The following is a 26,461-nucleotide window of genomic DNA, read 5'->3' as shown; positions in this document are numbered from 1 at the left end:
TTGAATAAGTTGAGTGTTAGTAACGACGTACTTTTTCTGAACTTATTTTGATTTTTTTAGTAACTTTATTTTTAAAAATATGAGTTTAAATGTTAATCTAATCTAAAATTAATGAATTTAGATAATTTTTTTAAGTCATAAGTTAATTATTTTATAATTTTTCAAACGGGCACTTAATGTCCTTAATTATTATGTGTTCAATAAATGTTTGTCCACAAACGTCTTTGTTAGCATAATGTACATAGTTATTTATTGATTATAGTGATATGATTGACGTGTTCGAATCAGATTATCAAACTTTTAAGGTACGAAAAATTTAATTTTTATGAATAACGTCGAATGTTATATCAACATATGTACTCACGAATATCAAACTTTTTAAAATTAAAAGTTTAACTATAGAGTATTACTTATTTTTGTTTTGGATTCTAGACAACGGTTTAGGATAAAAACCGTTGTTAGGAAACTTATTACACAACAGTTTTGCTAAGAAATGGTTACCCAACTAATAATTAAATAACATTACCTACAGTAACAGTTTCATGTAGAAACCGTTGTGTGCGAGTAGATCTTACAACGGTTGGTAAATTAAACATTGTCAGTTTGTTTAGTAAAAATATTTACAAATATATGGATGAATTAGATTTTTTTTTTAACTTTTAATTTTTAAGTTTTAAAAAAAATAAATAATAATTAATATTATTGATCTTTAGATAATCCTTGTGAGGATTTAAGAATAAATATGAGAATCTTTACTCAAGACTGCTTAATTTTATTTGTATCTTCTTGAATGAATATGTGAAGAAACATAAGATGGTCAACATGATTAGCTTTGTAGATTCGGGAACAATTGGTGCCATTAGATGTGGCAGTGCAATGCAGAGGTCGTGTGGATTGTCTACATGATTTAAAGATTCAAGGAAAGGGCAACATTTTCTCGTGTCATACAATGATGTGTGAGTATTTATACTATCCCAAGCTATTAAGCTATTAAGCCTTGCCAGTTTTTCATTATATTTAATCAAAAATTTAGATTTTATTATTAAGAAATGGGTTCAATTGTATAGTTAAACTCAATAATATTTGATGTTAAAATTTATATTAATTGTATTAGTTCAGTATAAACGTAAATTAATGGCTTGACATTTTTTAATTGATTTTGTTACTAGATGTTAGGTTTGTTTCTAATACAGGGGCAATTATATAGTTAAACCTGATAATTTTTAATGTTCAAATTTGATGATAATTGTATCGGTTCAATTTTAAAGTTGTTCAATACGAGCCTTCAATTTTTGATGCCATACCTGATCATATTTATTGCAATAAATTACACTCTACTAGTATCAGATTTTGGATTATTTTTCACAATTAGTGAGTTTAAATATTTTTTAGGTTGATTTTAATTTAATAGAAATGTGATTTTTTTAGGGTGACAAAAAAACTAAAAATTTAAGCTTTAATTTTAAGCAAGCACCTTTGTTAATGTTTTTGTAGGAACCTCTGTACCTTGACAGTTGTCAATCCAGACGGAAAGGTAGTCTACTAAATGGACCCTCTTAAACGTCGAATTGCTGATGGAGAATGGATGGATGTTATCGACAAGTAAGAGTTCACCTTGTAAAATTTATATATTAAGTCTTGACTTGTAAACCTTGTCCGACCATATTTTGCAGTGGTTATTTTATGTTTTGATAAATATTATTTTGGTTGTAGTGCCACTAACATGTACAAGGATCGAGGATTTGAAAAAGGTTCCGAAGAAGAAAGTATGGTAGGAGAACATGGCAGTATTTATTCATTTTTCGCATCATATATTAATTATGTTATTAAAAGAGACTGGAGACTCTATTAATATTTTTTTTTAATATTTTAGGGAGTTCTAGAGAAGACCGGGAACAAGGATTGTGGCCAGTTCGTGATGCGATACATGATGGAAATTATTCATGACAAAGAGCTGGACTTTGCTAATAAGTTGACAATTCACCCTCTTTGGGCCTTTTCATCGACTTTGTATTTACGCTTATAATGGCAGAACATATTACTTATACAAAATTTTTGATGATTTTTCAGTGGAAGCGTAGGTCAAACCTGGTTTACATTGAAGATGACATCAACGAGACCAGGGTTGAGTTAGCAAAATAGTTTATGGAACACTGTGTAAGCTGGGTCCTCGCTGTTTCTGTTCTTCTGAACTTATCGTAAAATGGATGTTTTATGTATGTAATTGGTGACAAGTAGACTTGCGATAATGTATTTTGTGTTGGGTAGATTGTTCGTAGTTTGGTATGTAGATCTAGTTGTTTTGTGTTTTGTTTTGGATTGACGAATGGATGGATTATGGTATGGTACGGATTATGGTATGGTACGGATTATGTTATGGACTTTTGTGTTTTGTGTTGGGTATTTATTTTATGGTATGGAATTGGTTTTATTTTTCTAGGGGTCTAGATTATGTGGATTTTTAATTTGTAAATTGTTTAATTTAGTTTTATGCAGCAGGTTTTAATTAAATATGAAATTGATATGCAAAATGCTAATACCTAATAAGATAATGGGTTTTTAAACCAAAAGTAACCATTATATGAATATAATTCGGACAACAGTTACCCAAGTATATAATTATGTCAAATAAAAGCCATTGTCTAAACAACAATTCAATAACACCAATTAGTTATTAACTGTTGTTTGAAAATGATATGTAAAATTGGAAAGAAATTTTAGAACTTTCCCATCATGTTAAAAACGTTCCAACAATGGTTACTTTAAAAGAACAGTTGTGTCATCCTGATTGTAGCCAGTGTTTAGCATGGTTGTTCAATCTCTCTTATTACAAGGGTATAAATAACCATTATCCAATGTTCTATCACACTAGTGTTGGATAGACAACGGAAACTCTTCCTGTCACACAACGGTGCAAAACTGTTGTATGATTGCTTGTTTCTTGTAGTATATGGAATGGTAACTTAGCTGAGTTTAAATTAGTGTACCAACATCATCATCTTGCTTACTAATACAATTCATCTTATTGAGTCATCTTTTAGAATATATGAAGATAACAGTTTTGATGGATTGGCTTCTTTCCAGATGCTATTTATAAAAAAATTCAGTACCACATTAATATTTTTTAGCTAATTCAACAAGAAATACAATTTCAAAATAACTTATAAATTTGTTAAGAATATTTTGATCACATGGGAGGAGTACAAATTTAACTTAATGTTTGTTTTTTGAATTCATTTCATTATTTTGTTGGTAGATTGGTTTCTTGGATGAAAATGACAAAAAAAAAATCCGTTTGTATAGTTGGTGCTTGAATTAAATGAAGTTTCGGGTTTGTTTAATAATCCCATTCACCTTTCCACTAATTTATTTATATGCGTGAGTACGAGAATGAGCCGAATGAGCGTATATATACATCTGGGTATAAGAGTAAATGAAAATGGTGTACCAACAAAATATCTTACCATTAACATAATTGTGTGGAAAAGATTGAACTCTGGATCATACCAAAAAAACCTATCTTATTCAAACAAATTAAACATATTTTTCTAGTACAATCTTTAATCTTGAGTTCATGAATACAACCTCATGTAAATACTCCATCAACTGGACAATCCCTTGATAGCTTATAAAATAATTACTGCTTTAGAGATATATCTTAGCCAATCCAAATATAATGTATAATTGTTTAAAGAAATTAAAGTTCCAATATATTTGTAAAATATAATTATCCAAAGTATGAAAATTCTACAATTACTGAACGTGGATCATTAAAATTGTTAAACTATGACCTTCTATTATTCAGTTATATATCAGAGTCCGGGCTAGATTCTATGAATCAGAAAATGTAAATGTATATGTGTTGGATAGGTAGCTGCAAAAATAATTTACATGTGTGATCAATGAGCAGTGTACTATTATATATATAAAGTAATAGATAGATATATATTAATTAAAATGTTGGGAAGTTTGGTGAACACTATCATCTATGTTAATTGAAATGACTTACCTAAAAAAATCAATACTACTACATATGTATTTTTTTGACGAATAAGGCTTAAATTTTTTGTTCTAAAACTGATTATTTGTTCTAACAAATCTAGGGGTGAACAAGAATCGAACGAACTCGTGAAAAACTCTTGACTTCATTTTTGGAATCGTCCCCTGTTGATTGAACTTAACCTAGGCAGTAAGAAGTGTAAGCAACAGTAATTCTTGAGAGGAGAAAATGTTTTGCATGAAAAGCAACAACCAGTGAAGCTAGCCAAAAATGCCTGCCTATAGACCAGAATAAAAATTTACGAATGCATGGGGAAAATCCTTTGAATGAGGCATGCATGCAAGTCATTCTTGGCTAACAAATATAGTTCTTCTCTTCATGTAAATAGCTCTACTTGTTTATACTTTCCTCTAGGGCTGTTTACGAACCGAGTCGAGCCGAGTTTTGAAGTAAACGAGCCGAGTTTTAATTTTTTTCTGACGAAACCGAGCCGAGCTGAGCTTTATTACCTAACAGAAAAACGTGTTCGAGCTCGAGCTCGGTAACTTTCGAGCCGAACATGAGCTTGTTCGCGAACAAATACGAGTCGAGCCGAATATATGTGTTATCGAACAGCTCGTTAAGAGCTCGTTAAATATACAGATATTACAACTTAAAATCTCAGCCCAGTCCAAATAATCAAGTCCAGCCCACCTAAAAACCTAAAACATACTAGTCAGACGACTCAGCCCCTAAATTTCATTCATTCTCCAAACCAAATCCCTAAATTTCACATACGACTTAAATCCCTAAATTCCCTGAATTCCCAAATCTGAGATTCCCCGGTAATGTTCTCTACTTCTCTTCCATGTTCTCATTTTGTTTAGTTTTGGATTATGTTTGAGATGCTTTTTCATTTTGTTATTTTAACTGTTTAAGTATTTAGCTTTATGTTTAGCTATTTATTCTTCTTCTTTGTTTAAACGTAACCATACCCTATATTACGTGTTAGATTCTTCATTATCTGGATCAATTTATTGTGTTTTCTTGCTCAGTTTACACCCCACAAATTAAGTTAAAGTTAAGGGGGTTGGTTTGGTTATTCTGGGTGTATGTAGCAATTCTTCTGGTAAAGTATTCCAATGTGCCATGATTTTTAGATGGATTATAGTGTGGTTTTTGTAGTTTTTATAATTGAGTTTTGGAATATTGGGAGAAGACTATGAAACATTCAAAGATAGAAGTCATGGGAGACATTACTACTGAATGACTAATAGAGATGTGTGTGGTGTACATATATGATACTGTCCATTTCTTTTATACGTTTATGGTCAATAGGGAAGCTAAAAATCTTATACTTGTTAACTATAAACCTTAGGGCTTAGGCCATTTCTTTTTTTCCTGGCTGAAGAAATTACCTTCAACCTGAAATTATAGGACCTTTATGCAACCAGGCTGTAAAACAGGTCAGTTAATTTTTATTTGATAAAGATTAGTAGGTTCCATCCTGATATTGTCAAGATGGGATAGAGTAGTTTTATTATATATTCAATAAAACTATATGGAACAGAGACATTGATGATGTTTAAAGGTAGTAATTGAAGTTATCGAATGTATTTGTTGCGTGCGTCTCTTGGTAAGATTGTTTTTCTTTCTGGGAAAAATAGGGGTGGTTTTTATTAGTATTTTTCTGTGTTGAGGTGAGTGCTTCATATAACTAAACTGATGATATGCACTAGTCAGTTGTAGACGCATAGTTACGAAAATTATATATTTACAGGCATTATAAAGCTTACACTTTTGTTGCCTTTTCACTGCAAAAGTGTAGTCTTGTATGTATCTACAATCATATTGGTTTGTGATGAATTTAGAAAGCATGAAGGTTCTCAGTCTTCCTTTTCAACTGCTATTATGTTGCTGACTGCTACAATATTGTTAATTTCTCTGTTACATAGAAATAGTGTTACACAATTTTTTTACAGATTTGTTGCTGAATTATAATCCTAACATTGTTCCACTTGTGTTGCAGATTTGTAATGGCTCCTTCCAGAAAAAAGAAGAATCAAATTGAAATTATATCGGAAAATGCAGAATTTGAACAAGTAAGAAGTCTTGGCGATGATATAGAATCTGAAGATGCTGGTGAAAATGGTGATAACAACGACCAATCCGAACAACTTCTTGAAATGACTGAGCAAGAAGGAATTTCAAGAAAAAGAAAAAGTGGCAGCCTTGAAACTCAACAGTCTCAACCTTACCAAAAGAAGTCGAGGAAAAAGACAGCCCGTTGCTGGCCATATTTGGACACGGTCGAAGAAAACAATCAGACGATCGCCATTTGTAAATTTTGCAAGGAAAGGATCAAATGTGACCCAACAGGGTGCACAACTACTTTAAACAGGCATGTCAACAAATTTCGGAAAGAAAATGGACAGACAAGTCAAGCATTACTTCAGTTTCAGCCAATCGATGTGAAATCATCAGAGGTAACAGTCGGTAATTTCAAGTATGATCATGTTGAAATGAGAAAAATTATTTCTCATTATATTTTAGTAAATGAATTACCGTTTAGACATGTCGAGAGTTTTATGTTTGATAAAGTTATGCGAACAGCTACTCCGTTTTGGGAGAAAATTAGTAGGCATGCTGTTAGGAAAGATTGTTTCAGTACTTATGAAATTGAGAAAAATAAATTAAGAGAAATGTTTAAATATATTAGAAAGATTAATATAACGACTGATATGTGGACTTCCTCACATCAAAAAATTGGTTATATGGTTGTCACGGGTCATTGGATTGATTCCAATTGGAATTTGAACATGGGGGTCCTTAATTTTTGTAATGTCCCTCCCCCACATAGCGGATTTATAATTTCAGAAGCTTTGTTTAAGTGTTTGGATGAATGGGGGATTATTGATAAAATTGGGACATTGACGGTAGATAATGCAGCTACGAATGATGTCGTTTTACGGTATTTAAAACAAACTTTTAGTGTTAGAAGGTCATTGTCTATTGAGGGAAAGATGTTTCACGCTCGTTGTTGCGCACACATATTGAACTTATGTGTGCAAGATTGTTTAAACCCAACTGAAGATATAGTTGATAAAGTTAGGGATGGGGTTAAGTATATAGCAGCCTCGGAAAGTCGCAGAATTAAGTTTGCTGAAATTTCTAAGTCATTAGGTTTGAAATGTAAGAAGCTGATTCTGGATGTTCCTACACGCTGGAATTCAACATATAATATGTTGGAATGTGCTATTCAGTTCAAGAATTTTTTTCTTATATATAGCACATCTGATCCAGGCTTTAAAGAGTATGTACCAGGTGCGGAGGATTGGAAGCAAGTTGAAGGAGTGTGCTCCTTCCTTAAGGTATTTTCTGATGTCACGAAGGTTGTTTCCGGAACAGGTTATTCAACTTCGAATTTGTTTTTATCAGAGATAAGAAGGGTCAAGCATATAATAGACAGAAAGGCCATCGATCCAAATATGCATGTTCGAGAGATGGCGCGAATAATGGAATTGAAATTTGAGAAATATTGGGGGGAAACTAACTTGGTAATGTCAATTGGTGCCAGTCATGGATCCGCGGTTTAAAATGAAACTTCCAGTTTTTTGTTTTCCAACTCTTTATCCGATTGCAAGTGATGCTGAAACAAATATGTCTTATTTATTGAATGCCTTGAATGATTTGTATTTTGAGTATTGCAGGGAAGAAAAGGATGCTAATAAAGAAAGGAATGAATATGGGGTGTCTTCTTCTGATGCTAATTTTATTATTGAACAAAGTGAAACACCTCAAGGGATCAATGATTACGAGAGTTTTATTCGAGAGAGTGGCGGTATACTTGAGCCTACAAAGTCACAATTGGAGGAGTATTTGAGTGAGAAAATTATCGCTCCAAGTTCAAAATTTGATGTTCTTGCTTGGTGGAAAGGAAACTCAGCAAAATATCCAATTTTGTCCAAAATGGCATCTGATGTGTTGAGTATTCCTATTAGCACGGTGGCTTCAGAGTCGACCTTTAGCGCTAGTGGTAGAGTGATTGAACCACATCACTCTTGTTTAAAACCCGAAACAGTAGAAGTTTTGTTGTGCGGAGCAGACTGGGTTCGTGAATTGTATGGACTGAAAAAATTGAAACAGGTGAACATGTATTCCTTATAATTTAAATGAGTTTGAATGAAGAATAAACATGTTTTTAGTCTAACATGCTTCCATTTGACCTTTTCAAATGTTCACAGGAGGAAAAGGATATCATTATAAATTTGGATTAAAGGATAAGGGTATGTAGCATTTTATTTTTTGCTCGTGCTATATCTGATCACCTATAATAGGTCTGTTATTTTTTGCTTCCTTATCTCAGCCACTGCACTAACTTGGTGGATGTACATTTGTTTATTTATTCCTACAGGCGGCATATCTTTTGTATATTGCTTATTAGGAGCTTTCTAGCATTATGGCTGAGGAACAAAAGCTCAGTAGCTTATCAGTATTTTTCTTTTGGATTTAATTATCCCTGGAGAGAAGCAGTATAGTAAGGGAGAATGCCACAACAATGACAATAATCAACATCGGCTTCTTCCTTTCGGCATTGAAAAGAAAGCACTACTTTATCAATTAGAACTATATTAATTAGCTCCACATATTAGCTTTTCTAAGAAGAAACATAATTTCATGTCTTCGGTTTTTGTATATATAGTTAGAAAGGACAAAACTTGTGAACTTACTCGTTGAAAGATTGGCAGGAGACAGAATGCATACAGTTGGAATTTCAAATCCTGACATGCAAGATGAATTTCAAATTTATTAATATTTTTTTATATGACTAAAATTGATATATCTTAACATCCGTACAGTTGGATCGTTAAAAAAATCATTTTAAAAATTAATCCTGTAAATCGGGAACGAGTCTCGTTATCGGGAGTGGTACTTTTACTAGATTTTTCTAATCCTGGCGTGCAAGATGAATTTCAATTTTTTTAATAATTTTTTCATATGACTAAAATTGATATATCTTAACATCAGTACGGTTGGATCGTCAAAAAAATAATTTTCAAAATTAATCTTCTAAATCAGGAACGCGTCTCGTTGTCGGGAGGGGTACTTTTACTGGATTTTTCTAATCCTCACATGCAAGATGAATTTCAAATTTGTTAATATTTTTTTCATATGACTAAAATTGATATATCTTACCATCCTTACGGTTGGATCGTCGAAAAAAATAGTTTAAAAATTAATCTTCTAAATCAGGAACGCGTTACATTGTCGAAAGTGGTACTTTTACTGGATTTTTCTAATCCTGACATGCAAGGTAGATTTCAAATTTTTAATAATTTTTTCATATGACTAAAATTGATATATCTTAACATCCGTACGGTTGGATCGTCTAAAAAATCATTTTAAAATTAATCTTGTAAATCAGGAACGAGTCTCATTGTTGGGAGTGGTACTTTTACTGGATTTTTCTAATCCTGATGTGCAAGATGGATTTCAAATTTTTTAATAATTTTTTCATATAACTAAAATTGATATATCTTAACATCCGTATGGTTGGATGATCGAAAAAATCATTTTAAAAATTAATCTTCTAAATCAGAAACGCGTCTCGTTGTTGGAAGTTGTACTTTTACTGAATTTTTCTAATCATGACATGGAAGATGAATTTGAAATTTGTTAATATTTTTTCATATGGCTAAAATTCATATATCTTAACATCCGTATGGTTGGATCATCGAAAAAATCATTTTAAAATTAATCTTGTAAATCGTGAAGGAGTCTCGTTGTCGGTAGTGGTACTTTTACTGAATTTTTCTAATCCTGAGATGCAAGATGAATTTCAAATTTATCAATATTTTTTTCATATGACTAAAATTGATATATCTTAACATCCGTTCGGTTGGATCGTCAAAAAAATTATTTTAAAATTAATCTTGTAAATCGGGAACGATTCTCGTTATCGGGAGTGGTACTTTTACTAGATTTTTCTAATCCTGACGTGCAAGATGAATTTCAAATTTTTTAATAATTTTTTCATATGCCTAAAATTGATATATCTTAACATCCGTACGGTTGGATCGTCGAAAAAATAATTTTAAAATTTAATCTTCTAAATCATGAACGCGTCTCGTTGTCGAAAGTGGTACTTTTACTCGTTTTTTCTAATCCTGACATGCAAGATAAATTTCAAATTTTTAATAATTTTTTCATATGACTAAAATTGATATATCTTAACATCCGTATGGTCGGATCGTCGAAAAAATTATTTTAAAAATTAATCTTTTAAATCGGGAATGAGGTACTTTTACTGGATTTTTCTAATCCTAACATGTAAGATTAATTTCAAATTTTTTTAATAATTTTTTCATATTACTAAAATTGATATATCTTAACATTCGTATGGTCGGATGATCGAAAAAATCATTTTAAAAATTAATCTTCTAAATTAGAAACGAGTCTCGTTGTCGGGAGTTATATTTTTACTAAATTTTTCTAATCCTGAAATGCAAGATGAATTTAAAATTTTTTAATATTTTTTCATATGACTAAAATTGATATATCTTAACATCTGTACGGTTAGATCGTCGAAAAAATCATTTTAAAATAAATCTTGTAAATCGGGAACGAGTCTCGTTGTCGGTAGTGGTACTTTTACTAGATTTTTCTAATCCTAACATGCAAGATAAATTTCAAATTTATTAATATTTTTTTCATATGACTAAAACTGATATATCTTAATATCCGTAGGATTAGATCATCGAAAAAATCATTTTAAAATTAATCTTGTAAATCGGGAACGAGTCTCGTTGCGGGTAGTGGTACTTTTACTGGATTTTTCTAATCCTGACATACAAGATGAATTTCAAATTTGTTAATATTTTTTTCATATGACTAAAATTGATATATCTTACCATCCGTACGGTTGGATCGTCGAAAAAATTATTTAAAAAATTAATCTTCTAAATCAGGAACGCGTCTCGTTGTCGAAAGTGGTACTTTTACTGGATTTTTCTAATCCTGACATGCAAGATAAATTTCAAATTTTTAATAATTTTTTCATATAACTAAAATTGATATATCTTAACATCCGTATGGTTGGATCGTCGAAAAAATCATTTTAAAACTTAATCTTGTAAATCGGGAACAAGTCTCGTTGTCGGGAGGGGTACTTTTATTGGATTTTTCTAATCCTGACATGCAAGATGAATTTCAAATTTTTTAATAATTTTTTTATATGACTAAAATTGATATATCTTAACATCCGTATGGTTGGATGATCGAAAATATCATTTTAAAAATTTATCTTCTAAATCAGAAACGCGTCTCGTTGTTGGAAGTGATACTTTTACTGAATTTTTCTAATCCTCACATGCAAGATGAATTTGAAATTTGTTAATATATTTTCATATGGCTAAAATTGATATATCTTAACATCCGTAAGGTTGGATCGTAGAAAAAATCATTTTAAAATTAATCTTGTAAATCGGGAACGAGTCTCGTTGTCGGTAGTGGTACTTTTACTTAATTTTTCTAATCCTGACATGCAAGATGAATTTCAAATTTATTAATATTTTTTTCATATGACTAAAATTGATATATCTTAACATCCGTACAGTTGGCTCGTCAAAAAAATCATTTTAAAAATTAATCTTGTAAATCGGGAACGAGTCTCGTTATCGGGAGTGGTACTTTTACTAGATTTTTCTAATCCTGACGTGCAAGATAAATTTCAAATTTTTAATAATTTTTTCATATGACTAAAATTGATATATTTGAACATCCGTACGGTTGGATCGTTGAAAAAATAATTTTCAAAATTAATCTTCTAAATCAGGAACGCGTCTCGTTGTCGGGAGGGGTACTTTTACTGGATTTTTCTAATCCTCACATGCAAGATGAATTTCAAATTTGTTAATATTTTTTTCATATGACTAAAATTGATATATCTTACCATCCGTACGGTTGGATCGTCGAAAAAAAAGTTTAAAAATTAATCTTCTAAATGAGGAACGCGTTTCGTTGTCAAAACTGGTACTTTTACTGGATTTTTCTAATCCTGACATGCAAGGTAGATTTCAAATTTTTAATAATTTTTCCATATGACTAAAATTGATATATCTTAACATCCATATGGTTGGATCGTCCAAAAAATTATTTTAAAAATTAATCTTGTAAATCGGGAACGAGTCTAATTGTCGGGAGTAAAACTTTTACTGGATTTTTCTAATCCTGATATGCAAGATGAATTTCAAATTTATTAATATTTTTTTCATATCACTAAAATTGATATATCTTAACATCCGTACGGTTGGATCGTCCATAAAATCATTTTAAAAATTAATCTTGTAAATCGGGAACGAGTCTAATTATCGGGAGTAATACTTTTACTGGATTTTTCTAATCCTGGCATGCAAGATGAATTTCAAATTTATTAATATTTTTTTATATGACTAAAATTGATATATCTTAACATCCGTATGGTTGAATCGTCAAAAAATTATTTTAAAATTAATCTTGTAAATCGGGAACGAGTCTCGTTGTCAGTAGTGGTACTTTTACTGTATTTTTCTAATCCTAACATGCAAGATGAATTTCAAATTTATTAATATTTTTTTCATATCACTAAAATTGATATATCTTAACATCCGTACGGTTGGATCGTAGAAAAAATCATTTCAAAATTAATCTTGTAAATCGGGTACGAGTCTCGTTGTCGGTAGTGGTACTTTTATTGGATTTTTCTAATCCTGACATGCAAGATGAATTTCAAATTTTTAATAATTTTTTCATATGACTAAAATTGATATATCTTAACATCCGTAGGGTTCGATCATCGAAAAAATCATTTTAAAAATTAATCTTCTAAATCGGGAACGAGTCTAATTGTCGGGAGAGGTACTTTTACTGGATTTTTCTAATCTTGACATGCAAGATGAATTTCAAATTTTTTAATAATTTTTTCATATGACTAAAATTGATATATCTTAACATCCGTATGTTTGGATGATCGAAAAAATCTTTTTAAAAATTAATCTGCTAAATCAGAAACGCGTCTCGTTGCCGGGAGTGGTACTTTTACTGAATTTTTCTAATGCTGACATGCAAGATGAATTTCAAATTTGTTAATATTTTTTCATATGACTAAAATTTATATATCTTAACATCCGTTTGGTTGGATTGTCGAAAAAATCATTTTAAAATTAATCTGGTAAATCGGGAACGAGTCTCGTTGTTGGTAGTGGTACCCATTGAAATTACTTAGACAACTGTTTTCATTCTGTTGTTTGATGGTGTAGAGGACAACCTTTCTGAAAAACCATTGTCTGAATTACACAATTTAATGTCAAAACCGTTGTCTTATATCCCTATACGTTAACATAGTAACAACGGTTTGTAATCGTTGTGTGAAAGATCTACTACAACACTATGTTTAAAAAAACCGTTGTCCGACTCGATGAGAGGATACAACTTGTATAACAGTTTAAAAAAGATGGATATCCGTTGTTTGTTCTGGAGCTCACACAACTATTTTTTCTGCAAAATCAATTCACCGTTGTATGATTTTTTAGGACGACGGTTTTTTTTTAACCGTTGTCGGTCAACCGTTGTCTGAATGCAAATTTCTTGTGGTGGGTGACTGAAAAATAAAATCTATATGTACAAGAGATGTCAGATGTGCGCATAAAAATGCTCAATAATAACGAAACATGAAGCTTAAACCTGCACCAAAAAGTAATATGCTTCTATCATAAGAATGGGGACTAAAGATTGTTGTTTAAGCACATAAAAAGGACAGCAACTTCATCAGCAATATGAAAACCAGATGCAGTGGCCAAGAAATCACCTTGAAGACAGCAGGGCGGCTATACCTAATTTTTTTCTAGCCAAATAAGAAAGGCCACGACATGGATAGATTCATCAACATTTCGGCCTAGATTATAGATTATCATGTAACAAACTTGATATAGTTGTGTAAAGAGGGGTTTATATAACAATCTTGGAGTCTTCCAAGGTTTTATTTTAAAGGAATGTTGCATATTTTACATAAATTAAATATTATTTTTGGATTACACATATTATCTTTTCTACTATATAATGATGCTTATTCTCTCGTATAGACATCATTAAAAAAATATAAATATAATGTAACGTATATTGTTTTCCATGTATGAGAATGGTTGTAATGGTTACATTTTGAGATTATGTATAACTACATTATAGCACAACTAATTTGTAAATTTATCTACTCTTTTTTATGAGTTATTTTACATTATCCATAAAATAAATGTTTTCAAATGATGTATACATAGAAGATAATTATTGTAAGGACGTCATTATATTTATGTACTTTTGAATTATTATAATTTTATATAATTTATACTATATATTTGTAACGAGAAATCATCTTCATATATTCTTTTTTCTGATTTTCTGTGGTGTGCGATGGGCAAGTTATGTGTCAAATTTTGATCGGTCTTTCAATCATTAATGTTGATGGATCCCCCTACATTTACATCAATTTCACCAATGGAAACACTCCAAATTCATAAAAGGTATGAAAGTTAGTATTTAATGTGCAAGAAAAACCTTTCTTTCTTTAATGTTTTTGTTTTTTCAAATATAATTAGTACATATATGGATTTGGTCCTTATTTTCTTGTTACTATTACTAAAACATATTTTCAATCACACAACGGTTGACAGAAATGGTTAAAAAACTACTTGTTGTCCTAAAAACAACGGTGAATTGGTTTTGCAAGAAAAACTGTTGTGTGAGCTTCAGAACAAACAATAGTTACCTAACAGTTTAAAAAATTGTTATCTTCATTTTGTCCTCCGGCGGAATCAGACAACAGTTTATAAACTACACTATTGACTTGCTAAGACAACACCCTAAAATCATTGTTAAATAACAAACAACTATGTATATATACCATTGTTAAAAGGAAAGGCCACAGACAATGCTCTTTCAGAGCATTATTTATAAGATTCACACAACGGATTTGTAACGCTTTGTCTAAACACCACAGTTAAAAAGATACTTTTAGAGGTTGTGATTTGAAATGATTTTTTTTCATTTTCCCTCCTATTTTAATTTTATCTTCCCCAAAATATTAACAACTCATAAGTTTAGTTTTTTCATCTCTCAAATAATAGACAACGTTTTCAGATGAAAAAAACTTGTTGGAAACTCAAATACACAATGGTTTGGTTCTCCTGGCCTGTTGTCTAAACTCAAGGTAGAAGACAATTTTATAGATTATGATAGTAATTGTTGTCTTTGAGTAATTTTAAAAAGAAAAATTCACTTGTATATGTCAAATCCCCGAAAAATTAATCCAAAAGAATCAAACCAATGACTAGCTAACAAAAAATCATCCAACCAATATAGAACAGCAAAATAACCTCAATTATGTTGGCAAATTAGAATATTTCCTCAAGTCAACAACTAATTACAATTGGATAATTCACAAACCAAATTCTATTATAATTTGACAAGATAATTAATCGAAAAACATAAAATTTGATTGAGCTTTCATGATACCATATAAAGCTTCCATAACTAAGTGACCAAATGTAACGATCTATTGGCAGAGAAGAAGTAGTGTATCATATATTGAACACCTTATCCCATCCAGAATTCCCTCCAAATCCTTGACAAGCTACCAACTGTTGTAATTAAGCATGTACATACAATTAACAATGCAATCAAATAGGCGTTTCCACGTAGATGGGCAAAAATGAGCAACAATGCAATCCGGCGAAATAATCACATTGGTCACTGAAAGAAAAATAAAAAAAAACTAAACATGGATACCAATATTTAAGATTAATAGGGTTTATGGCCCATAAATACTACTATCCTATAATTACATGACACTGAATCCAACATATGAATGCCAAACAGTCCAAACAATCAAGAAAATGTTAAGTGATAAATTAGAAAATGACATATTCCGGTGTGATAAATCATTTATAAAAATTATAAAAACTGCTAAATTCATATATATTAAAACAGAAATCGTAACTGACACGAATTAATTAAAATGTCAAATTTTGACAAACAAAATAATTCGAGAAATAAAAAAATATTACGAATAAATAACTGATAAAAGGCAGAGAGGTGCACTCATGTTGGGGAAATTTTCTAAATAATTTAACTTAAAAGAAGGTAATTATTACCATCATGGGAGTTGAATCCATTCATCTTCGTCCCGCATATAACTAGCTTTTTCCTGATCAAGTTCGTCAACAATGGGAAACGTTGGCATGTGCAGCTCATTCTCAATTTCTATTTCTACTGATCCATCATTTTCATCATCACATTGTTCATAATAGTTCTCTTCTGGTAATTTCAACATGACATACCAATATTTTTCAAGAGGATCATCAATGTAAAAAAACTTGCTTAACATGTTTCCCTAGCACGAAAGGATCATTTACGAAACCTAATTGTTCAAATTAACAATTGTATATCCCAAATCATCTACCTTAACCTGGCTCATATCTACCCAATTACAACAAAATATTGGGAGTTTAAATTTGTAATAGTCTAACTTCCATATACTTTTTATAACTCCATAGTAGGTATGTAAAGTATGCTCAATATTCTTCTCCTTCCCTGCACAAGCATAGTATCTGCAACGAGACAGACGCCACTACACTGAACTTGTCGAGTGTCATCACGCTCCTTGGTGCTATACGTAACACCATTGATTTTATATATGCTAAATGCAGGGACATTCTTGTTGGGCCCTTTCGCAATCCACCTTATCTCCTCAGGTACGTTATTATGGTCATCCAACAATTCTGATTCAATCTATTTAAAACAAATTGATTAAAATAATTATATTTTCATATTAAAATTAATTTTGAGACTAAATGTATTCCCAGATATTTTCAAGTTCCTCTGTTTCATTTTTTAACCATCATAATCAAATTTAAAAAAAATGTCATTTTCTATATAAAAAACTTTGTTTTCTTGAATAAACAAATAACAAATACATATACCGTGAAATATAAACTAGGCCTATTTATAACATTTTTAATCAGATAACAATCATACATTTTTCCAGAACCATTTGTGAAATTCTGCATTTTGCTTGTTTTTAAGCTAGACTTCGTCATTTTCATGTTGTTGGTATCTTATCATCAAAGATGCCATATGCACACTGCGAGAAAAATCAATTTCTTTAGTATATTAATCAAAGTGCAGAAAATAATGAAATAACACACACTTAAATGTCAGTAACTTACTCAAAATATGGCCTAATGACATTTGTATTTTGGAGAAAATACAAATGTTCTAGATGAAAGTCCTCGCCGCTCGACTTTATCAATGTCATACCAGATAGAAGTCTTGCATTCTATACATGCTTTGCATTTCAGACACTCCTACGATAGCTTTTTCAAAATTTACCAAACACTCAACCGCCTCTTCGGCGACGTATGCCTCAGCAATACAACATTCGGGATGAGCCGGGTTTTGTACATATCCTTTAAACGCCTTCATATATCTCTCGAAGGGTTACATCCAGCGAAGGAATATTGGCCCACAAAGTTTAACCTCTCTCATGAGATGAACTGAGAGATGGATCATCACATCAAAGAACGAAAGGGGAAAGTGCTTTTCAAGCTAGAACAATGTTTCCACTAACTCACTCTGCATTTTCCAACTTGTCTACATCGATCACTTTACTACAAACTGCTTTGAAGAAAAGGCAAAACCTAATAATTGTGCATATGACTCGTTTTTGTACTACTGACCTAATGGAGATTTGAAGCAAATAATGCAATATCATGTGACAATCATGAGATTTCATTCCAACAAGGTGAAGATTTCCCATGTTTACCAGATTCTTGATATTTGAACAAAATGCATCTACAACTTCATTTTATGAAATCATGAGCAAACTATTTATTTTCTCCATGCATTAAGTTCCATGCCGCCAAATGGCACCTTTTTTTTCTTTCCGGGAGTCTTTGGTCTCAGCTCCGTTCATATTCCCATTTCAGCCATATCAAGACGGACCGACTCTATCTTTTATCTTCCCCGAAATATTTAGTAAAGTTCCAAGCAGAGCTTCACATATATTTCTACCTTCTATAAGGATGATGACGAGGCAACCATCTTCGATGCCTCATAATCACCGTTTGACGGTAATTAACCAGCCTAGTAGCTTTTATTTCATCAATACAAATAGTACAAGCATTATACCATTTAATTACATTTCTTGACAAGTTCCTTAAGGCAGGATAATCACTTATTATCCATAATAAAATGCCCGTAAGCATGAAAGAATCTTTCTTATAAGCATCATACATTTGTTTCCAACGCCATAACTCTTACAGATCTTCTATTAGTGGTAGAAAGAACACGTCGATATCATTTCCAGGCTCTGTCGGTCCTGATATTAACAAGCAGAGGATAATATAATTTCTCTTCATACAAAGCCATGGAGGAAGGTTGTAAATTGATAGCAAAACTGGCCAACTTGAGTAATCAGTATGGTTTCCATGAAAATGATTGAAACCGTCGGATGATAAAGCTAATCGAAGGTTCCTAGTCTCTGATATAAAATTAGGCCATTTTTGGTCGACATTCTTCCATGTTTTTTAATCAACCAGATGCCTCATTTTACCATTCTTTTGTCGCTCGGTGTCATGCCATATCATATCCTTTGCAATTTAAGGTGTATTGAACAAATTTTGTAATCTTGGTATCAGCGTGAAATACCATAGAACCTTAGTAGGGACCCCTTCAAGTTCATCTCCTTTGTTATTCAATTTCCATCTAGAGGTCTTACATACACCTTAAGTAGTCTCATCTTCATCTAAATCACCATGGTATAAGAGATAATTATTCAAATACGTGTGTATCTTTTCATACCCCATTCCTAATGCACATAAGGTTTTCTTTGCTTCATTGAAGGAAGAAGGGCTGTTGTTGCCTTCCGGAAGTAAAGACCCAAGTAATTATAGAATAATACTGATGCATGAATCAGATGTAGCATGCTTCACTTTCAAGTTATATAACTGAACCAAAGCTTTCATCTTAGTGTACCTCTCACATCTAGGATAAAGAGGTTGATGTTCACCTTTAACATGGTTGATGAAATCAGAAGAATGCGAAGACATATCATCATTATCGTCATCATCACGTTCACCCATTCTTGAGGCGACTTAATTGATAGATTCCGAAGTGTCGATTTCATCAGAACTTTCTACGGAATTATTCTCCCCTTTCCATATCAAATATGTATAAGTTTTATCAATACCATTTTGAAAAAAATGGTTTTTAACTATATGCGCTCTCTATGATTTACTATGTGCGCAGTTTACACATGGACAACTGATTTTTTCTGCATTAAACCCATTCTCAAATGCAAACATTAACAAATCTTCCACTCCATGTTTGAACTCTTTTGTTCTTCTATTCGCTTTTAACCATGATATATCCATCTTTTAAAAGTCAGAATAAAACCTCAAATTCCACTATTTATAGCTAAATTATGAAATATTTATATTTCCCTCAAATCTTTATAAATGAACCCTAATTGAAGTTAAAAATCATAAAATCGTCAAAATGAATTCAAAACATAGGACATATATAACCCGAATTCTTAAAAGACTGTACTTACCTGTCCAAGTATAATATTCAATTTCACTCCTTATAGCTTCTTAAAAATGAATTGTGAAGTCTTTATATTTCCCCCAAATCAATATGAACCCTAACTGAAGTTCGGAATCATAAAAAAATGAATTCATCAAAATGAATTCAAAACAGAGTACAAATATAACCCTAATTCTTAAAAGACTGTAATAACATGTTCAAGTATGAAAAGAAATTTAAAACCTGAGTTTTTTCAATTCTTGATGTCTTGAATTCTTTATGTGACTGAGATTTGAGGACTTGAGAGTATGAGCATTGATTTGAGAGTATTAGCACGAATTAGAGCATAGATTTGAGTTAACGGATTTGAGAGCATGTACGAGAGACATGGATGAACGTCCTAACTAACAAGTCAATAAATATGTTCTTATTTAGACAGAATTGTCATTACAACTTACGATTTGTCTAAAATAACATAATTAATAATATTTGTAAGTTTCAGTTAAATTGTTATATAAGAATTATGTGGCTGATAAATTAAAATATTTTGAATAATATTATTTCATTCATTTTATAGGACCACAATAATTTAGATTTTATGTATTTGACTAAATCGTTACAGACGAATAAATTACATAATTTATTAAAATATAAATAATCAAAAATTATTTTAACGAAATGGTATATCGATAATAAGAATATCAAAGTTATATTACACGAAAAATTCAACTTTCATAGAGAATATTGAAGTTTCATAGCATGCGATTAGTGTTTCTGAACACTGGGCTAAAAATAGTTTTTATGAAATTTGGTCAATTGTGATGTTGTTGTTTCAGAGATATTTGTGTAGTTTGAATCGCATAGAATGTCTTTAATATCATTTTTAACTTCAATATTTTTTAAATTATGTGTGTTAAATGATCAGTAAACAAATCATCTATTTATTTTTAGTATGTTATTTGTTTTACAACTTGATCGTATCGGCAGTTGGGAGTTCCAAAAATATATTGTTTTGCATAATGGTGTTTTTGAAAAACTATAACTGACTGGTCATAGGTTCGACTTTTTCGAGTTGATATCTAGTTTATCAATATTTTCAAAATTTGTAAACATTTTCGACGATCCAATTGTACGGATGTTTAAATCAACCTTTCAATGATCAAAACATACGGATGTGCTTTGAATATGAATATGATTACCATTTACAATATTCAAGTTAATTTACAATATCGATACCCTTTCTAGAAAAAGATGTACCGATATGCTTTTATATTAATCAAAACTTTCTTACTAAGCATTATCAGTTACCCTAAAAACTAAACTTTAAACGCTAACCTAAACGTGAATAATTTTGTAACGCCTAAACCCTATAACTACTTTAATATTTCGTAAACCTAAGTATCATTTGTATATGTCAGTGTACGTCTTGATATTCTTTATTGTACATATACTTGTAAAATATATCGAATTGTTGCATACGAATGATAGAATTTAAATTTTTCATAATTAAGGCTTGTTTATTTCCGACTTATAAGTCGCCTTATTACTTATAATTCCGTAATAACTTACAAACGAATGTTTGTCGACCCAACTTATAAGTTGAATTTATGACTTATAAGTTGATAAGTTGAGTGTTAGTAACGACGTACTTTTTCTGAACTTATTTTGATTTTTCTTTTTTTTATTAACTTTATTATTTAAAAATATATTTTTAAATGTTAATCTAATCTAAAATTAAGGAATTAAGATAATTTTTAATCATAGGTTAATATTTTATGATTTTCCGAACAGACACTTAATGTCCTTAATTATTATGTTTTCAATAAATGTTGGGCCACAAACGTCTCTGTTAGCATAATGTATATAGTTATTTATTGATTATAGTGATATGATCAACGTGTTCGAATCAGATTATCAAACTTTTAAGGTACCAAAAATTTAATTTTTATGGATAACATCGAATATTATTTCAACATATGTACTCACGAACATCGAACTTTTTCAAATTAAAAGTTTAAGTATAAAGTATTGCTTATTTTGTTTTGGATTCTAGACAACGGTTTAGGATAAAAACCTTTGTTGGGAAACTTATTACACAATGGTTTCACTAAGAAACTGTTACCCAAATAATAATAAATAACATTACCTACAATAACTGTTTCATGTAGGAACCATTGTGTGCGAGTATATCTTACAATGGTTGGTAAATTAAATAGTTGTCAGTCTGTTTAGTACAAATATCTACAAATATATGGATAATTAGATGTTTTTTAACTTTTAATTTTTAGTTTTTAAAAAAATTAAATAATAACTAATATTATTGATCTTTAGATTAAAGAAGATCTGTGTCTAGGCAGTTGATTTGAACTGAAATTTTTTCAATTGCCCTATCTTTTGAATTTCATCTCCCCCTTTATTTTTTTAGTATCCCCCCAAATATCCCCCAAAATTTTATATCCCAAAATTTCAACTCCCTAGACATCAGTTACTCCCCAACATAAGTTATTAAACTCCCCAACACACGATCTCTTCTTCCATTCACACGATTTTCTTCTCCATTCACTGCAATTTTCTTCACACGATCTCTACTTCCATTCGATTCTACTAGTATGTTCCTAATTCGAGCCACTAAAGCCTAATACATGCCTAATACATGTTAGAAACCATAAATCCCTCATCTATATTTGGGGGTTTTGATTTTACATGTTTTTAATAAGTTCGAAAACCCTCTTCAATTTATTTGGGGGTTTTGATTTTTTATTATTAATTTTAATTTAAGCTCTTTGATGATGATTGTGGAGTGTAGATCTGATGATATGTTTGGGGTTTTTGATTTTTAACTTAATTTTTTATGGGATTTAAAACCACCTTAAATTTTGCATGCAATTTCAATTGTATTGTGGAGTGTTGTTATTGAGTTTTACTTGATGTCTTCGCTTTTTAGAGTGTTGTTAGTGAGTTTTACTTGATGTATTGTGTATTTGCGTTGTTTACATTTTACATACAATTGTATTGAGTTTTACTGAGTTTTCGATGACACTTTACATACAAGTGTGGAGTGTTGAGTGTTATGTCAAAAATTTGTGTTTCTTGTAAGTGATTAACAAAACCATGTTTCTCTGTTGTCCAATTTTTATTTCTTCAATTAGATTATCATGTTAATATTATTGTTAATCATGTAATTTTACTGAGTTTTACTGAGTTTACTGTCATGTTAATGTTGTACTTATTCTTTGTTTGTGTGCTTTATAGATTATGGATACTCCTAAGAAGAAGACCAATGCAGAAAAGAGAAATTCGAAAAAGGAAGCGTCTCATAGGAATGGGTTCAAAAAGACGTGATCTTCACCCCCATCCAAGCATAATGAGTGTGCTAAGGGCTTTAAAAAAGACAAAGTCCTCAAATACTGAGACCTCCACTCCATTGATTTCTCCCCCAAAAACTGTGAAGAAGGCCATTTTGAAAACTTACAAAAGAAAATTTCAAAGAATAGAAAACAAGAAAAGGCTGTTACAACTATGGACAATACTCAAGGACTAAAACTATTGAAGCGAGCACTACGCCATAAACGGCCTTCTACCACATAATTACGTGATGTTGCCGTAGATAATGTTGCAGTAGCTACATGATAATGCACCATACTGCAACATATTTTAATTATGTTAGCATAGGTCTCGGTAAAGTGTTGCCAATACATATTTTTAATAAAAATATTCAATTTTTTATTAAAAATTAAATAAATAAATGCTGATGTGGCAGAGCTGGTCCCCACACAGCTGATGTGGCAGGTGAGTCACCCCATATGGGTCCCACCTTGCTGACGTGGCAGGTGGACCCCGGCTGACGCGGCAGGGGGGCCCTGCTGACGTGGCGAGTGGGTCCCCCATGTGGTCCCACCTTGCTGACGTGGAAGGAGGTCCTTATTGACGTGGCAGGGCGAGGTGGCAGTGGTGAAGTATTAAATCAAAAAATTTCAGAAATTTTGCACTATCCAGGATTGAACCCAAGACCTCCTACAAAACAAAATTGAGTGCAAACCACTACACCAAGGAAGACAATGTGTTTGTATTCCACATTATTTTAATAAAATTAAGCAATCAAAGCAAGACTGACCCGGGTTTGGGCTAGTTTCCCGAGTGAAGTATCGATTGTTTAAAATAAATTTCGATGATTATATATTAGATTTTTAGAGATATTGAAAAAATGGGGAAAATAATTAAAATATGATTTTTTATTTTTGTAATTATATAGACAATTGTTTGAGTGTATAGTATTTTTTGTGCATTTTTTAAAATTTTCTAGTTATTTTCTGTTGATTTTTAATTAGTCTATAATTTAATAAATAAAAATAGAAATCAACTACTGGATCACTACGTGGCAGAAAAGTATTGGCTGATGAATGCATCACGTGGATCACCAGCTTCAGTTTTAATCTGGACCATCAGATCAGTTTAAAGAAAACCAATTTGGGTAAATCCTGAGTGTTGGTTCATAATAAACTGAAACAGATGACGAGAAAGAGAAGCCGGCGATTAGTAGGGTTAAGGAGAGGGAGAAAAGCGGCAGAGGAAGATGGGAAGAGATGAAGGTTTGAGGGAAGGAAGAGGCGGCAGACGATTTGGGGAGGTTTACAGAAGCCAATTGATGAGGCGGCGGACAATCAGACATCTTTTCTTTCTTTTTAAAACTTTGGTGCCTGTTTATTTGGGGAAGAGATGAATGATTATGAACCAGTGCCTATTTACTAGCACTAGTTGTTTGAAAGTGTGCGGTTCATATGCTTGTCAGAGTTGTAGCAGGACTAATTGAGGTTGCAACGGACAATAGGACTCGCAGAAAGGTATTAAAATTCTACTTAGTACTGCTTACTTGAATTCGATGTTTTAGATGTTTATTTAATCTGCAAGAAAGTCTCGTACATATAAGTATTTGTCTAAATTCCTATTATTTGTAGTGAAATTTCTAATAAGCTTTGTTATATTTAGAGTGTAAAACTTGATTTATATATATTTTATTGATAATGATTTATGCAATGATAATGAAAGGTGGGATGCAGAGACTGACATGGATGTCGATGAGCAGCGGTACATGTCTACTCCTATTTAAAATTTGTTTTCTTCCCTTTCTTTGGGAGACTTGAAACTAAGGCACTATATATTTTTGTATGGAAGAGTCAAAAGGGAACTCCTTGAACCTGAGCATAAAGATGTGGTACGTAATTTTATGGGAACACCCACATATTAATTATTCTGAATTTGTTAGCCTTAGAAGGTTAAATTTTTAATTATGAACTCAGAGTGGATCTAGGAATAAAGAGAATGAAAAGATGTCTTTGGGTAGTAACTCATCCCTCATCATTTTAAACACAAAAAGGCATAGTAATTTGTATATGGATTACAAATTTTCTTGAAAGTATTTCCTTCAGAATTGAAAAGGATTAGAGTGCATGTCCACATAGCAAATTTTATGGAATTCTAAGTTGCTTCCCCTGCCATAGCAAATATTACACTTGGTCTTAATCTTTCATTGTGAGGAAGGAGGTTAATTGTACAAGCTAGGTGGGGATTACATTTTTACAAAATTCGAGCTGGGGAGGGGGACTTGTGGAGTTCAGATATGTAGAGTTTAAGTCCTGGGTAACATTAGGGTACGCTATATGTTTTCCTGAAATCCTTGTGGACTGTTCAGATAGTGGATTTTATGCAATGATTTATGTATATTTTATTGTAACTTGGGTTGAAAGTTGACTTCAGATTCATGTTAAAGCAAAATTATTTTGTCCATGTGATTTTATCTGTACCAGGCACCCGTTAATGCCAGAAAACAGAGCTCTCCTTGGGAACATGTATTCATTTTGATTCATGTGACTAACAATTCTTTACTAGGAACCAACAAGTGCCTGGTAGTGTGTATGTGAACAACCAATGGCCTTTCCATTAATCTTTTTAGACGCCACCAACGCGTGCTAAATCTCTAAAGCATGGAAGGAACAAGAGTGTCACTGGTGACCTAGTTAACTCCTTAGAAGTAAGTGGTTCAGGTCCTAGCCACCAAGAACAGGACAGGTCTCCCAAGCTTAGTCAGGCAAATAATTGTAAGGATGTTTCTATATCAAAGAAGTTTCTTAGGAAATCCTTTTCTAGGAGATGATGTCGCATGATGAATTAACAGTGGTGTTAAGAAAATATGCTTTCGATAATTTAAAAGTTGTACGTTGTAGGTGTTTCGAATTTCAAGCTTGGGTTCTTTGTGCATAATTTTGTTCATATAACTGTTTTGAAAGCTATGTAATCATATCTGCACAGTTCTTGTGAAAAATGGTGCACATTTTATGTACTACATATTTCTTGTAATTGTGTGAATGAATATATTGTTTGGTAAAGCAAGTTCTATCATGTACTGAAGAATCCATCTGTGAAATGCTGTTACTGATTTTTAGCACTGATTGAGATATCTATATCTAATTATATCTTTTGCCATTTGTAACACCCATGCTCATATGATGATGTGGCTATGTGGGTCCCACATCTTGACGTGGTAGTCCACGTTGTCATGCGGTCCCCAGTCAGCAGGACCCACCTACCCACGTGTCAAGCCACGTGTCCAGCTACGTGGCCGTCCATGTGACAATCCACATGTCATGTGGGCCCATTTTTTTACAAAATCACAGTTTTTAGCAACATAATTTTTGGTGTTGCCCTAAATGAGAAAATGTTGCCTTTGAACCCTAAGGCAACATCGTAAATACTAACATCAGAAAAGTATTGCCGTTAATTTTTTTAATCTTTTGCAACATTTATTGGGCCCCCGGTAACTTATTTGGAATGTTGCAGAAAGCCATTATTGGCGTAGTGGAGGGTGTGTAACGA

General features: G+C 31.7%; 1 protein-coding gene and 1 long non-coding RNA gene across 2 annotated transcripts; both read left to right on the top strand.

The window, feature by feature from the left end:
• The first annotated feature begins 1,546 nt into the window (after positions 1-1,546).
• On the top strand, positions 1,547-7,575 carry LOC141701114 (zinc finger BED domain-containing protein RICESLEEPER 2-like). The gene is made up of 4 exons (XM_074504755.1): positions 1,547-1,602; positions 1,714-1,771; positions 1,874-2,010; positions 6,009-7,575. The coding sequence occupies exons 1-4, from the start codon at positions 1,547-1,549 to the stop codon at positions 7,573-7,575; spliced, it is 1,818 nt and encodes a 605-aa protein (XP_074360856.1).
• Positions 7,576-24,105: 16,530 nt separating this feature from the next.
• LOC141701116 (uncharacterized) lies at positions 24,106-25,564 on the top strand. Its single transcript, XR_012566682.1, has 3 exons — positions 24,106-24,432; positions 24,638-24,803; positions 25,396-25,564. It is a non-coding gene; the product is annotated as an uncharacterized LOC141701116 (long non-coding RNA).
• Positions 25,565-26,461: the final 897 nt, after the last annotated feature.

Source organism: Apium graveolens, unplaced genomic scaffold (assembly GCF_009905375.1).
Source record: "Apium graveolens cultivar Ventura unplaced genomic scaffold, ASM990537v1 ctg337, whole genome shotgun sequence".
In the NCBI taxonomy this organism is placed as follows: domain Eukaryota; kingdom Viridiplantae; phylum Streptophyta; class Magnoliopsida; order Apiales; family Apiaceae; genus Apium; species Apium graveolens.
The sequence above is the reverse complement of the archived record's forward strand: the minus strand, read 5'-3'. Positions and strand labels throughout refer to the sequence as shown.

Excerpts from the sequence above, each read along its gene's own strand:
- LOC141701114 (XM_074504755.1), top strand. The coding sequence starts at position 1,547 with ATGGACCCTCTTAAACGTCGAATTGCTGATGGAGAATGGATGGATGTT. Across the intron at positions 1,603-1,713 it reads TGGATGGATGTTATCGACAA|TGCCACTAACATGTACAAGG; the intron begins GTAAGAGTTCAC and ends TTTTGGTTGTAG. Across the intron at positions 2,011-6,008 it reads TGGGCCTTTTCATCGACTTT|ATTTGTAATGGCTCCTTCCA; the intron begins GTATTTACGCTT and ends CTTGTGTTGCAG.